Source organism: Malurus melanocephalus, unplaced genomic scaffold, assembly GCF_030028575.1.
Source record: "Malurus melanocephalus ecotype Western Australia unplaced genomic scaffold, MMel_1.1 scaffold_27, whole genome shotgun sequence".
Classification (NCBI taxonomy): Eukaryota; Metazoa; Chordata; class Aves; order Passeriformes; family Maluridae; genus Malurus; species Malurus melanocephalus.
Window position 1 is genome coordinate 804,060 of NW_026623259.1, and position 12,016 is coordinate 816,075.

The following is a 12,016-nucleotide window of genomic DNA, read 5'->3' on the forward strand; positions in this document are numbered from 1 at the left end:
CATTACTGCCAATTCTTGTTCTGGGCTGGATAAGGAAAATTTCATACCTAATTGTATTTAGAGGTGAGCTCCAACAAGAATTTTTATTGGGATCTCACTCTGAAATTAAATCCACATGTAGTTCATAGCCTCAGCAGCCTCATACTTTAGGCCTTAAAGAATTTTAAAGCGGTATAATAATTTTTAACTTTTTTATGCCATTTTAAAAAATATTCAGGGAGCCTGAGTAGTCTAAAAAATTACCTGTGTAATAAAGCTGRAAACATTTAAATGTTCTGGGGAAAAAAAAGGCTTATTCTTGCAAGAGAACTTACTCTGGGCAGTTGAATGAAGGGTAATGAAATCAGATCTCTTCTAAAATCTGTWATTTGTTTAATATTCCAGAAAATCAATCCACCTGAATTCTGCAGTCCCAGATAAAGTGTTTTGGAGTCACTGTATTAAAGGTGTRTTAACTTGTATTTCCCAACCTGGTCCTCCTCCACTGAGGTACAAAATGCACTACCAGAAGCTTTTGCTATTTCTTAGTGGCAGAAGACACCCAGAGATGTGAATATTGCTAGGAAATGACCATCCACAATCTTCAGCAAATCCAACAAAGAATAGAAAAGGAGAAAAAAAAAGGAAAAACAAAGTAACAGATATCAGGCATGGCAAATGAAATAATCCTGTATTTTGTTCTATGGAATAAATTTACTCATGCATTTAGTCATGAAGAGGAAACAGCTGTCCCTAGGTAGACACTTTAGTGTCAGAATAATATTAGCTGAGACTAAAGGTTGTTTTTTTTAAATCTGCAATCCAATTTTCTTGAGGGAGTTCCCTTTAATTTGCTGCATGAACTAAGAATCTAGCAGYGCCCTGAAACACCATTAGCCTGCCAAGCTTTTTGGGATTGCTCCCTCCCCACTATTTTCAACAAACTTTACCCTAAAAAACGTTGAGCTGTTAGAGGGGAAATCACATTTAAAAAGTTTGATTTTCTTTTTCCATATGGAAAATGGGGAATTACTTAGGAATGGTGGTGTATATTAGGGCATGTGGGCATTGAAGCTTGAGAGACTGTTGCTTCTTCTTTTCCTTGAAAAATATCTAAAACCAATTTGTGCATCTCATCCTGGTCTCCCATCCCTGTGCAAACTTCTTTGCAGATGTCAATTAGAAATAAAACGCTGCATTTCTGGKACTGCGCTGCACAGCTGCTGAAGGGCATCCAGCCCGAATGGCCAAACCACAGCTGTTGGTCACCGCCTGCAGGCTTCATGTCCAGCTTCTTGTGGGGCTTRGTGTACGGGGGCAAGGAGGAAAGGAATGTTTGGGGATTAATGAAGATCTGGGTCTGGGGAGAGTGCTTTTGCTAAGGAACGCCAGCTCTTAATCCAGTGTAGAAATGTACCAATGCTCGCTCTTCTCCACGGTGTTTGCCCCGCGTTCTATGGAAGGGCTTCGTGCAGGTGATGCTGTCACCAAGGGCAGAAATGATTTTGTGGTCACAGCTCAGAGCCTGCAGGTTTTATCTGCCACTTCAAATTATACAAATGAACTTAAATTATTATTAGAAAGGCAGCAGCAGCTCATGGGCTGTAATCACAAACACGATATTGGGTTGTTTCTTTTTTATAACAGCTCATTTSAGTGGTGAAATTGATGTAACTTCATAAATTAAGATCTCGTGTGAAAGAAGCAAATGCAGATGAATCAATAAATTGACAGCTCCCTCTGTGGTAGGARCTGGGCAGGAGGCCAGCTGAAAGCCAGGTGTAGCAACGGGCTATCTTGTACAGTCTGCTGTAACTAGAGCTACTGAGGCTCTCAGTGCCACCACAGGGTGACAGTCACACTGCGTATGAAGGGGCGTGTGTAGCGTGCGCAAGAGGCAYAGCTTCCTTTGGATGTTTCGCTTGTGAAGGTTTCTTCGACATGGCAAAACTCCTGATAATTTTCCTCCTTTCTACTGGGGTAAGGACTTCTGTGCTCTGAAAAAACAGTTCAGTCTGTATGTTCAGCATCCACACCAAATGACGAAAGAGAGAAGGCAGCAGCTCTTCCCTTGGTGTAGCACTAACCCCTCCGACCGCAGTTCCTGCAAGGCAGCAGCTGTAAATCTATCCAGTGGGAGGGAGGAACAGAAGGTGGCCAACTGATGTGACACTCCTGGGGGGGGTCCTCTCCTTTTGTTGTCCTATGTAGGTTATAGTGTAAAGACATAATGTGCACACAAATTCTATTAAGTTGTCTTTATAAAAGAAAACCAGGAACTGTTAAACATTTGGAGTTAAAAAGCTCTACTTCTGTATCTAAAGYGGAGTTATTATCTGAACCAGATTTCCACAAGGCTCATCTCTGCACTAAGCCAGAGGCTTTCCATCATTATAATCATGGGCTGTGTTTGCTTTTTGATCTAAGCCATACTGAACTTTGCAGGAAACATGTCAGAGGCAGCAAAGCCTAAGGCAATAAACTCTGCCCAATGAAAAAGAAAATACTTTTGTCTGATTTGCCTACTCTTCCAGATGCCTAGAATTATAATTAAAGAGAGATTTTCCAGATAAAATCCATGGCCCACTACTACATATTAGGGAGACACTAGAAATAAAAGAAAAATAGTAGAAATAAAACTGCATAAAGGTATTTTTTAGTTCCTAAATGTTCCACATAGTTCAAGGTAAGAATGTGATTTTTCCAGGAGTTAAGCATTCCTTTTTAGCAGATTATTAGATAGAATTCCCACACAGATCATAGTATCTTCTAACAGAGGGCCAAACTACTACCTTAGCTGCTGACAAACCTGGAGATTTGTCTACAGCTAGATAACACTGATGTGAAAATACGAATGTATTTACATTTAGGACTGCGAATCACAGCAATTTGCTCTTTTGAAATGTAGGGTATACATAAATGAACTATGGAAAGTTTTTGAGATGGCTGGGAACAAGTGATACAAAGTGGCGCTGGACAAGAGCTGACTGTACCTGATCCTTCTGATTTTCACCAACCTTAAATAATTCACTGCTGTTGTGAGGCAAACAAATACGGTCATCCCTAGTTTTTGAGCTGGAGATACACAGCAGCACCTGCTGTGACGGTGTTTTCTGTGGCTATTATAGCAATTCAGATGAAAACAGGAGAACACAAACGTTGATCCATTTAATTCTTCCACATGCTTATCCACTAGCAATCCATTACCTCTAATCTTATGCCATGACCGACATTTAACTGCAAGCCAGACTTAATTTCAACATTACAGTGATTTTTTTTTTGCAGGAGCAATAGCCAGAGTTCAAAAACCTGCATGGAAACCACCAACAGCCTTTCCAGGTATAAAATTTGGCCATGGGGCTCTCTGATCTCCTACATCCTCCTCCAGGTCTCACTCTTACAGCTGATTTCTCCTGGTGTGGCTGCCTTTTTAATCTCACAGCACAGTAGTGGTACTTTATACACATGGTACTTTTGCTCACTTGGATAAACATCTGTCTTCTACTAGACTAATTGGTTTGTGATCAAGTGAGCAAAAAAAAAAAAGTAATCCATCTCCTATTGTTAAGAAATACTTCACTTTTATACTAATTCTAGTACTGGGAGTATCTCTGCTCACTTGTTTCCTCATTGATAAACAAACTTATCTGCTGGTGATCACAATCCCTTGAACTGCTCAGTATTTAAAGAGAAATGTGAAGTTGAAAGGGTAAAGTGGCATTTTTGATCCACTGCATCAGGGTTATGCTTCCTTATCTGGAAGGTGAGTTAGAAAAAAAAAATCCTTATGGTACCTGTAAGGATGCACTTTTAATTCCTGACAGGACTGCTTGTTTCAACTTCCAGATCAAAATCTTCCTCTCAGAGCTGGCCTCAGAAGTTTCCATCTACAGTAGCTGACACAAATGAATACTAAGCCTAACATCTCACAGCACAAGGATAGGATTTCCTAAGGTGAGCACTAATAGTGAAACACCAACCTCTCTATCAATTGTGCATGAACTAACAGCCATTTTGCTAATGAGCCTTCAGAAGGTACCTAGAAAAGCAGGACTGTGAAGAAAATCTGTCAAGTAYGTGGGCTTCTTGAAAATTCAAATCAGAATAAGCTGACCTCTGTGCAGAAAAGGGAGTCAGAAGCCCAGTGTGCCATCAAAACTGCCTGGAGAGCCTAAAGCTGCTCTAAGCAAGAGCTTTAACTRTCGAGAAGCCTCATCCAGACTGTCTGGAGAGGTGAGGGCCCTGCCCTAATTAAACTCCATAAGAAAAGGTAGTGACAATGTTGCTTGATTGTAAAGTTGTTAATGCTTTTTCATTAACTGTATGCATAGCCACGCCCTAGCTATGGTGAAGCAGATATCACACATGTTCAAAAAGAAGTAGAATCTGTGCTCTAAAAAAGTCAAAAGACAGCAATACTACAATACACAAAAGTTTATTTTTTTCTTTTCTGAAGGCAAAATATAATAGAACCTAACATCAATGTATTTCATACAACAAAACAGTTTTTATATGAGAACAGACAATCCATGAAGAGTTTTTAAGCCTTATAACTGCTTCCCTTTTTTATCATGCTTTCTTGTGGTCAACAAAAAGTTGGCACAGAAGATGTCATGGCGGTCAGTCAGCGGGCATGCTTCCTCAGATCCTYGTCAGCTGGTGCCACAGGCTGGAAGGCAGGATACTTTCTACTTTTTCCATCACAAAATTTAAGGGGGCAAAGAGGGTGCTGAGAAACTGCAAAGAAATCAGATATGCATTCAGATCAAAATCCAGGACACAACACATCTCAAGAGAAAGCTTCCAACAAGATATGATTTTCTTGCTGTTATCTCTGTAGAATCCTCCAACATGATAAAAATGACATAAATCACACGTAAAGACTTTCAAATTCTTGAACCTTGCATATACAAAGATTTCTGGATTTTGCAGTCAAGAAAGCAAGAACACCATTTATACGAAGATTAAAGTGAGGACCTACAAAGTTTGCACACATCTCACATCCTAGATTCAAGCTCATACTGAAGCCACTAAAGCTCAACCCCAAACCTACTGAAGAGAAACAGAGGCTTTTTCATAAAAAGGGTCTGCAAGAGCACCTTGCAGAGACAAAAAGAGTGTCTTGACATTCGGGTTTAAAATAGTTCAGGGGTACCTGTAGATCTGCTATATACACTGAGGCATTGCTAACTGCAATTTATCTTAACATACACTGCATCACTGACTAAAATTTATCTGCACATCCTCTCTCTATTACAGAAGACYACATTCAAGGAGACTCAAATATATTAGTGTTCAGACAGGCATATGTRAAAAAAAGTGAACAAAGAACATTTTATCACAGGGAAAAAACACTGGCAGCTACACATCTCAGAACTCAGATCCTCAAAACACTCCTGGAACTTTGAGAAATACATATTAACTGTGCTTTACACTGCCTGCAACTCAGCTCTACACATTACACACAGCTATGCTGGGCCCTACATGTGTATGAGAGCACAGCATTTACGACACTTATGTATGCATTTTAATGGCAATAGTAAACACTCTCAATTCTTTTTTTCCTCTTGGATGTGTTTGCATACAATGCAGACACTACATCATGGACAACTTGTACATCATGGGAAAAGCAGGTAACACCACCACTGGTAATGTCATTTTGTCATAAGAACACGTAGAAGGAAAAACTAATTGAAGCAGAACAGAATATTTCAGTTCTGGTGCTAAAGGTCAAACTGTATAACATGAACCACAGCTGAATCAAYGGAACACTGGCTTACCTAATCTTAGAGACTGCTATTTCTGTTTCAAGTGGCTTAGCCCAAGGACAGGCATTCCCTYTGGTTAAGCTCTGAAGTGCTTAAATAAATATGTTCCTTTAATTCTGGAAAATGCAGAAGGCTCTTCAGAGGGTATCTTCTGCTATTTGAGCAGCACTTTATTTACGTGGTAAGCTTGTACCATCACATCTACTTGAATAAAACTCAGCTTTGTGGTTTGAAAAAATACTTACAACTGGAATTTGCCAAAACCTTTCAGCCTAGCATCCTCCACTGCACTCCCTATACCCCCAAATCAAAAGCACCAAAAACAAGACCAGGAAGCCAGTTTGGAAACATGAGACCTAGAACAGATATATTTGAGAAAATATATTACAACAGAAGATACTCAGTATTTACTTGAGAAGGATTTTTTTACTATCCTAGAGCTTTTCTGTTAGTGGATTTTTCATCTCCTASCACTCTGGAACAGTGATGTTCTTGGTTTTGCAATGAAAATGTTTGGTTTAGAATAATTCATGGCTCTTCCCCCTCATCCTCCAACATTTATTAATCCTTGGTGGATTAAAAAAGCAGGATTAGGAGAGACTTCTATGTATGTAATTCAGAAAAGTTATGAGGGAAATACTGAGACTACTTCCTCCTTGGCAGTTCAGGGAAAAAACACAGAAATTTGTCCTGATTAACAGTACACTCTATTTCTGCTCATACTGGGAGTTTCTATTGCATCAGAAATCATAGCAGTCATTATGACTCTACACAAAATAGAGGGGTTCTGCAAACTGTTATTAGTTTGCTTTAATGGATGATATACAAAAATACAGATATTCACTTCACCCACCAAGCCCTTTTTTTTTTTTTTGGCAAAATCTAACCTAACAAGAGAGCCATGTAAACCAGAGCAGACAAACAGCAGTGTCTTTACTGATTAGCAATGCTAATACTGGGCAGTATTTAGCCCAGCTTCTCCTGGCCTGATGTCTTTGTTTACCAGAAGAGAGCAGCAGCAGAGAATACTCACAGCTTTTGCAAAGACCCCCATAAGCTCTGGGAACTGATGTGTCAGGAGGGCGAGCATGGCTGTGAAAGAACAGAGTCCAGCAGTGAAGAGGATGAAGAAGGGAAGCTCTTTCTTGGGGTAAACTGAAACTTCATGAAATGCTGTAGAAAAAAACATGAGACRGGGAATGCATTATGYRTTGAAAAAAAAATCAACACACAACAACCAACCAAAACCAAACCAACCTTATGTGATTTAAACAACCTGAGACACCCGAAGATACTTTTTTAGGATGAAATACATGAAAGGCCTGAGGACATCTAAAGACATTATTGTTGTGTCAGTCATCTCTGCCAGGTAATTCCCTCTAAAGGTCCTAGTTCTGGTGTACTCTGGTGCTATGTACACATCACTTTGTGCCTTCCTTGTGTCAGCACTAACTACAATGCAGCTCTGCAACAGCTAATCCCAGAAAATAGACTTAGAAACAAACCATCAGTTTTTTAATATAACCCCATGGTTAACCAACCCCATGGCTGCATGTTTGCCAATGCTGATAAACRGAGAGTGCAGCAACATGTGCTCGGGAGCAGCAGTGAGCCCAATCATACAAAAGCATGGCTGCAGAACAGTTAAAGCAGCCTGTAAAACTACAGCCTTTGTAACTGTAAATTCTGAATGTTTAACTTAGAGAGCCAAGAAAAATTATCCTAGAAGTAGGACATAGAAGCATGTATTTTAAAACCTGGAAATTAAATGAATAGTGAATTTTTAAGATGATTGTTAATATACACTGATAGGAATACAGAAATTTCCCTCACTCTGGTATATAAAAATCCTTCATTGGATTTCAGAAAAAGTAGCACTRAGATGACTAAAAGAGTTAGAAGAAGATAATAAATATTTTACCAGAAGGATATATCCCTTAAACTTTTATGGCAGCTCATATTCAAGTGAAAATTTGGCTGGGTTGGCAAAAGGTCAGGCGGACTCTTACCTATCTGTTTCATTCCTTCAGTCTACAGTTCAGAGCTACAGTCAAAATAAATGCAAACTTTGAAATATTTTTTTCATACAGGATCAACCTCAAGGCTTCCCATATACTCAAATCCTGTGGCTATTCATATACAGGAAACATAACTTTTCCATTTTGTCTTCTTTCTCTGCTCCAGTGATAAGTTCGCATTGTAYTTGCACACAACATAAGCACAGGATAATCCAGCAACATGGCAGGATAATATTCTCGACCGCATTCATCCAGAGTGGGGTGATTCTCAAAACCAAAAGCAGGAATTCATAAGAGTTTAAATTAAAATTTTAAAAAGCTACAAAGATGTATGACCTTTCAGTCTGCTAGTTTGAGYAGTTAAAAAAACAAAAATAGAGATAGATTACAACTTCTCTTTGATTTAAAATAAACATAGAGATCACAAATACCAGATCATGGACTCTGTAAGTCTAGGATCTCTTGTACTTCTCTTGCACTGCCTTTTCACACAGGCTCAACCCTGCTRTCCCAGTCAGGGCAAAAATTTTGTAATTAGTATTTTTAATTTGGAGAGCCTATCATATTTTTGTGTTCTGGTATAATTCCAGGTGACTCTCCCTTAAAGCAAACACAATTAAAGGGTGTGGACAGGTATGCAAAACCCCTCTAACCCACCTGTGTCTGTCACGCTATGCTGAACCCTTCCCTCCTCTAACCCAAGAGATTTTGCAGTGAAAGGCATTTCCTGTAACTGCCAGAGCAGAACACACTGTCTGCACAGGCTGTTAGAGAGTCCCTAGTTTCTAACATTTGACAAGAACCATTWGTTTTGCATCTAAAAAGAGAATGCTGAGCTACTCTGCATGACTTTGTCATTCCTAAATCTCCTGACACTCCGCCCTCCCCAGCTCAGCATCCCTCTGAGTAAAGCAAGCAGAGCACTCTGAGAGGTGTTGTTATAATTAGGATGATTATAATGGGGTGGGGAGATACTCTCAGTTGCCAAGGATTTCTGCGTAATATCAGCAAGAATGTGCTGTGAAGGAGAGACTTACAATGAGTGGATTTTCACTGTACTATTCTCACCTAATGTTTACTCATGTAGGCTTGTAAAAAGAGGCAACACATTTTTCAGCCCAAACCATAGAGGTTCTGAATGAAAGACTACAAAGGGTGCAAATGCCCTCAAAACCAGCCTTCCCAGCAGAAGCAAGCATTTTCCTTGTTCCAGAAGAGATTTCTCTCTATTCCTTCTTCAGAAAAGAGAAGGTGAGAGAAGAATATTCTTCCTTGGATCAACTTTTATTTGCCTCCTCTACCCTGACTCTGCAAACTTGTGTGTGTTCCACTTGTGCTCACACTAAGTCCCACAGAGAGAACACAYGTGGGAATGAAGTGTAACTGCAAGATTGGCTGCTTTGGCTCTTCCTTTGCATTCTTGTGCTTCACTGCATGCACTGCAATGAGTCTCATTAGCTTGGACTGTAACGCTTCTCAAGGGCTGGATCTCTCTTTATATCCGTATCTGGGAACACTGCTGGCACTTTCCTAATATATGCCATAAACCCACATAAAATCGACTGAGATGACTTCACATCAATCTCTTCGTGATAGTACACACACCATAACATGAAGAAAACCTTTTCTTGCTATTTAAGACTACTTTCTGGAAAATATAAGCTTAACTTTTCAAGAGTACTAGCTGAGTTAATGATCCAGCTGTCCTCAAGCAAGTTGGATCTTGCCTCAGAATTCAAGCAGCTAGTGTGTCCAACCAAAGATTAACAAGGCTGTTAATCCTTTGGTTTGAACGGATGCTAACCTAGATGAAAGATCAGTGTCTTGGCAAGAGAGAATAGCAAGATCTAACTGATTTGTACCTCCTTGGTAATCTCTCTCCTTGTTGCTAAGCTGTCAAAAATAATAAACATAGTTAATTGTTATGAACTATGCCTAGGAGCTGCCTCTTGGACCATCACAGGAGCTTCAAAGACTCACTGTCAATTTGGCTATTCTAATCCAGTGTACTCAATTTAAAAGGCATCAAAGGAGATCAGTGGTGCAAGACTCAGGTAAACAATTCTTTGCTGTCAATGGTAAGAGGGAAAAGGTTGAACATACATGGTAGTAGTTCTCTATCTGCAGTTTCTGTACAAATAGGGTAAGGGTAGAAAAGATGTCCTTTTTCCAGTGGATATGGGATCATTCTGAAAGCTGAAAAGAAAACACAGTGCACAAGTTACTGTGAGTGTGGCAGTCATATTTATATAAGTATACTTGCAACTTGCTAAAACATAGACAAAACATTCATATTTGGCTGCAAACAGCATATAAATTGCTTAATGAAATACCAAAATATAAATCTACAGTGAGCTTTCAATCACAAAAACTCCTATGTTTATTTTTATTCTTGAGACAATGTTCATGAATGTCAGGTGAGACCACATTACAATGACATACTAAAATGTTTGCAAAGCCCATTATACTTCCAATTCCATAGCCAAATTTACACATTTTGTCTTAGGCTTTTAGGCTGCAGAATTTTTAAATTTCAGGGGAAAGAAGTGTATCTGATATATGAGGTATAGCCTACAAAAATGACTAGCCAAGCCTGTGTGAGCTCAGACCAATACTCACAGTCTCTGTGCATCAAGCATAATAGAAGTTTTTAATGGAAAAAATACACTACTCTTTTTCCATCACACTCCAGCAAAACAGGTAACATTGATGACATGAGCTCTGAGGACCAGTTTTCCAACACAGTCATGTTTTCATTTTCTATTTGGCAATCAAAGATTAATACTGAATTATTAAACCCAGGTTCCTCTCATGCTTTCTTTATAAATGCAATGGATCAAGTCAAGTTTCCAATATAAATCTTCAGGTCATGGATTAAATAATACTTAATCTTATGCATTTTTAAAATTGAAAATAATAACAGAGAGGGAGGGAAATGGATTACTAAATCTGGATGGTGCTGATGTCATAGGCCATCTGAGCATGGTTTATGGAAACATCAGAACACTTGACTGAAATATAGCTTTGCAATCAAGGCATCCTTTTCCATTATCCTATATATTATTCTCACTGTTAAAATGTCATCAACATGTTATTCTCACTACTCCTATGACCATCAGTCACTGAAGCAATATTTTCCCCAACAGATGTCCTAGAAGCAGTGTACACTTTAGTTGTTAGGWACAGCCCACTGCCACAAAATAACACTCCACTATCTCTTGCTTACAAGGCAACTTAAGAATTAGTTTAAATACACAATGCCCCAATATTTTCAGCTGTGCCACTGCATTTGAAATGATGTTAGCTGTACTTTTTGTGAAATTATTGTATTTTTTTCTTGATTACTCCCTTTAAAGCAATAGTAAAGAAGGCAGAGCTCCTGAAAGATTGTAAACTAACCTGGGCTGTAAAGCACTTCCAGAATTAACCACCCCTCTCCATAGCAACCCAAAAASCCAAGTACAAATACAATAATCCAAGCTGTGTATGATCTTCACATGCAACAAACTTGAGTGTCTTTACAAAAACATATGTGAAATGATGTTCAATGCTCATTTCTTCAGAACTCCTAACACAAATTTTTCCTTCCAATTTGGCTTAATATTGAAACAGACAATCAAGCGTCTTCTGCCTTACCCTAAGCCACAATAATACTAAGATTTTAATCAAAATAAAAAGGGATGATAAAGATGCTGCTTTTACAAAATAAGTGAAAAATGTCTGAATAGATTTTACTGAATTTAAGCARTCATCCTTGATTGGAATACTATGGAAGCAAAATGGCTTTATTTAGCAATGTTATCAGCCATGGAAGGATGTGCTTTAGTTCATGTGGGGCAGTTTGTGTTTACRTAGATATTCTCTGCCTTATTCCTGTGGCATTATCTCATCCTATTTTACATTAACTGACTCAGGTAGCACAGTTTACCATTCACCCATGTACTTGCTGCAAGAGCTCCTGGAACATTTGGGAGCCCCTAAGCTTGTCCATGCAAACTGAAGGAATTTTGACACAAGTTTAGAAACCAATAGTGACAAACAATCACCTCAAACACTTCTGAAATTTGGTAACACTTGTAACTACAGACCRTCTGTACAGAGAACCAGTCCCAAACATAGTGGTGGCACTTGGGTTTTTTCAGTTGTACTGTGAATAAAATACCTACAAATACCTAGAAAGAAAGCGAGGGCAACTGACCAGGTACTGTATGTAGACTGCTGGTTAAAACTAGTAYTTAATACATTTAATTT

General features: G+C 38.9%; 1 protein-coding gene across 2 annotated transcripts in view; it reads right to left on the minus strand.

The window, feature by feature from the left end:
• Window positions 1-4,411: 4,411 nt before the first annotated feature.
• ST7 (suppression of tumorigenicity 7) overlaps window positions 4,412-12,016 on the minus strand; it is a 129,850-nt gene continuing 122,245 nt past the window's right edge. For both annotated transcript variants that reach the window (XM_057390480.1, XM_057390479.1), the window contains exons 13-15: window positions 9,869-9,961; window positions 6,781-6,920; window positions 4,412-4,716 (exon numbers count right to left, since the gene is read on the minus strand). In XM_057390480.1, coding sequence (XP_057246463.1) covers window positions 4,621-4,716; window positions 6,781-6,920; window positions 9,869-9,961 — 329 coding nt within the window. In that variant the 3' untranslated portion in view covers window positions 4,412-4,620. The remainder of the gene's footprint in view (window positions 4,717-6,780; window positions 6,921-9,868; window positions 9,962-12,016) is intronic.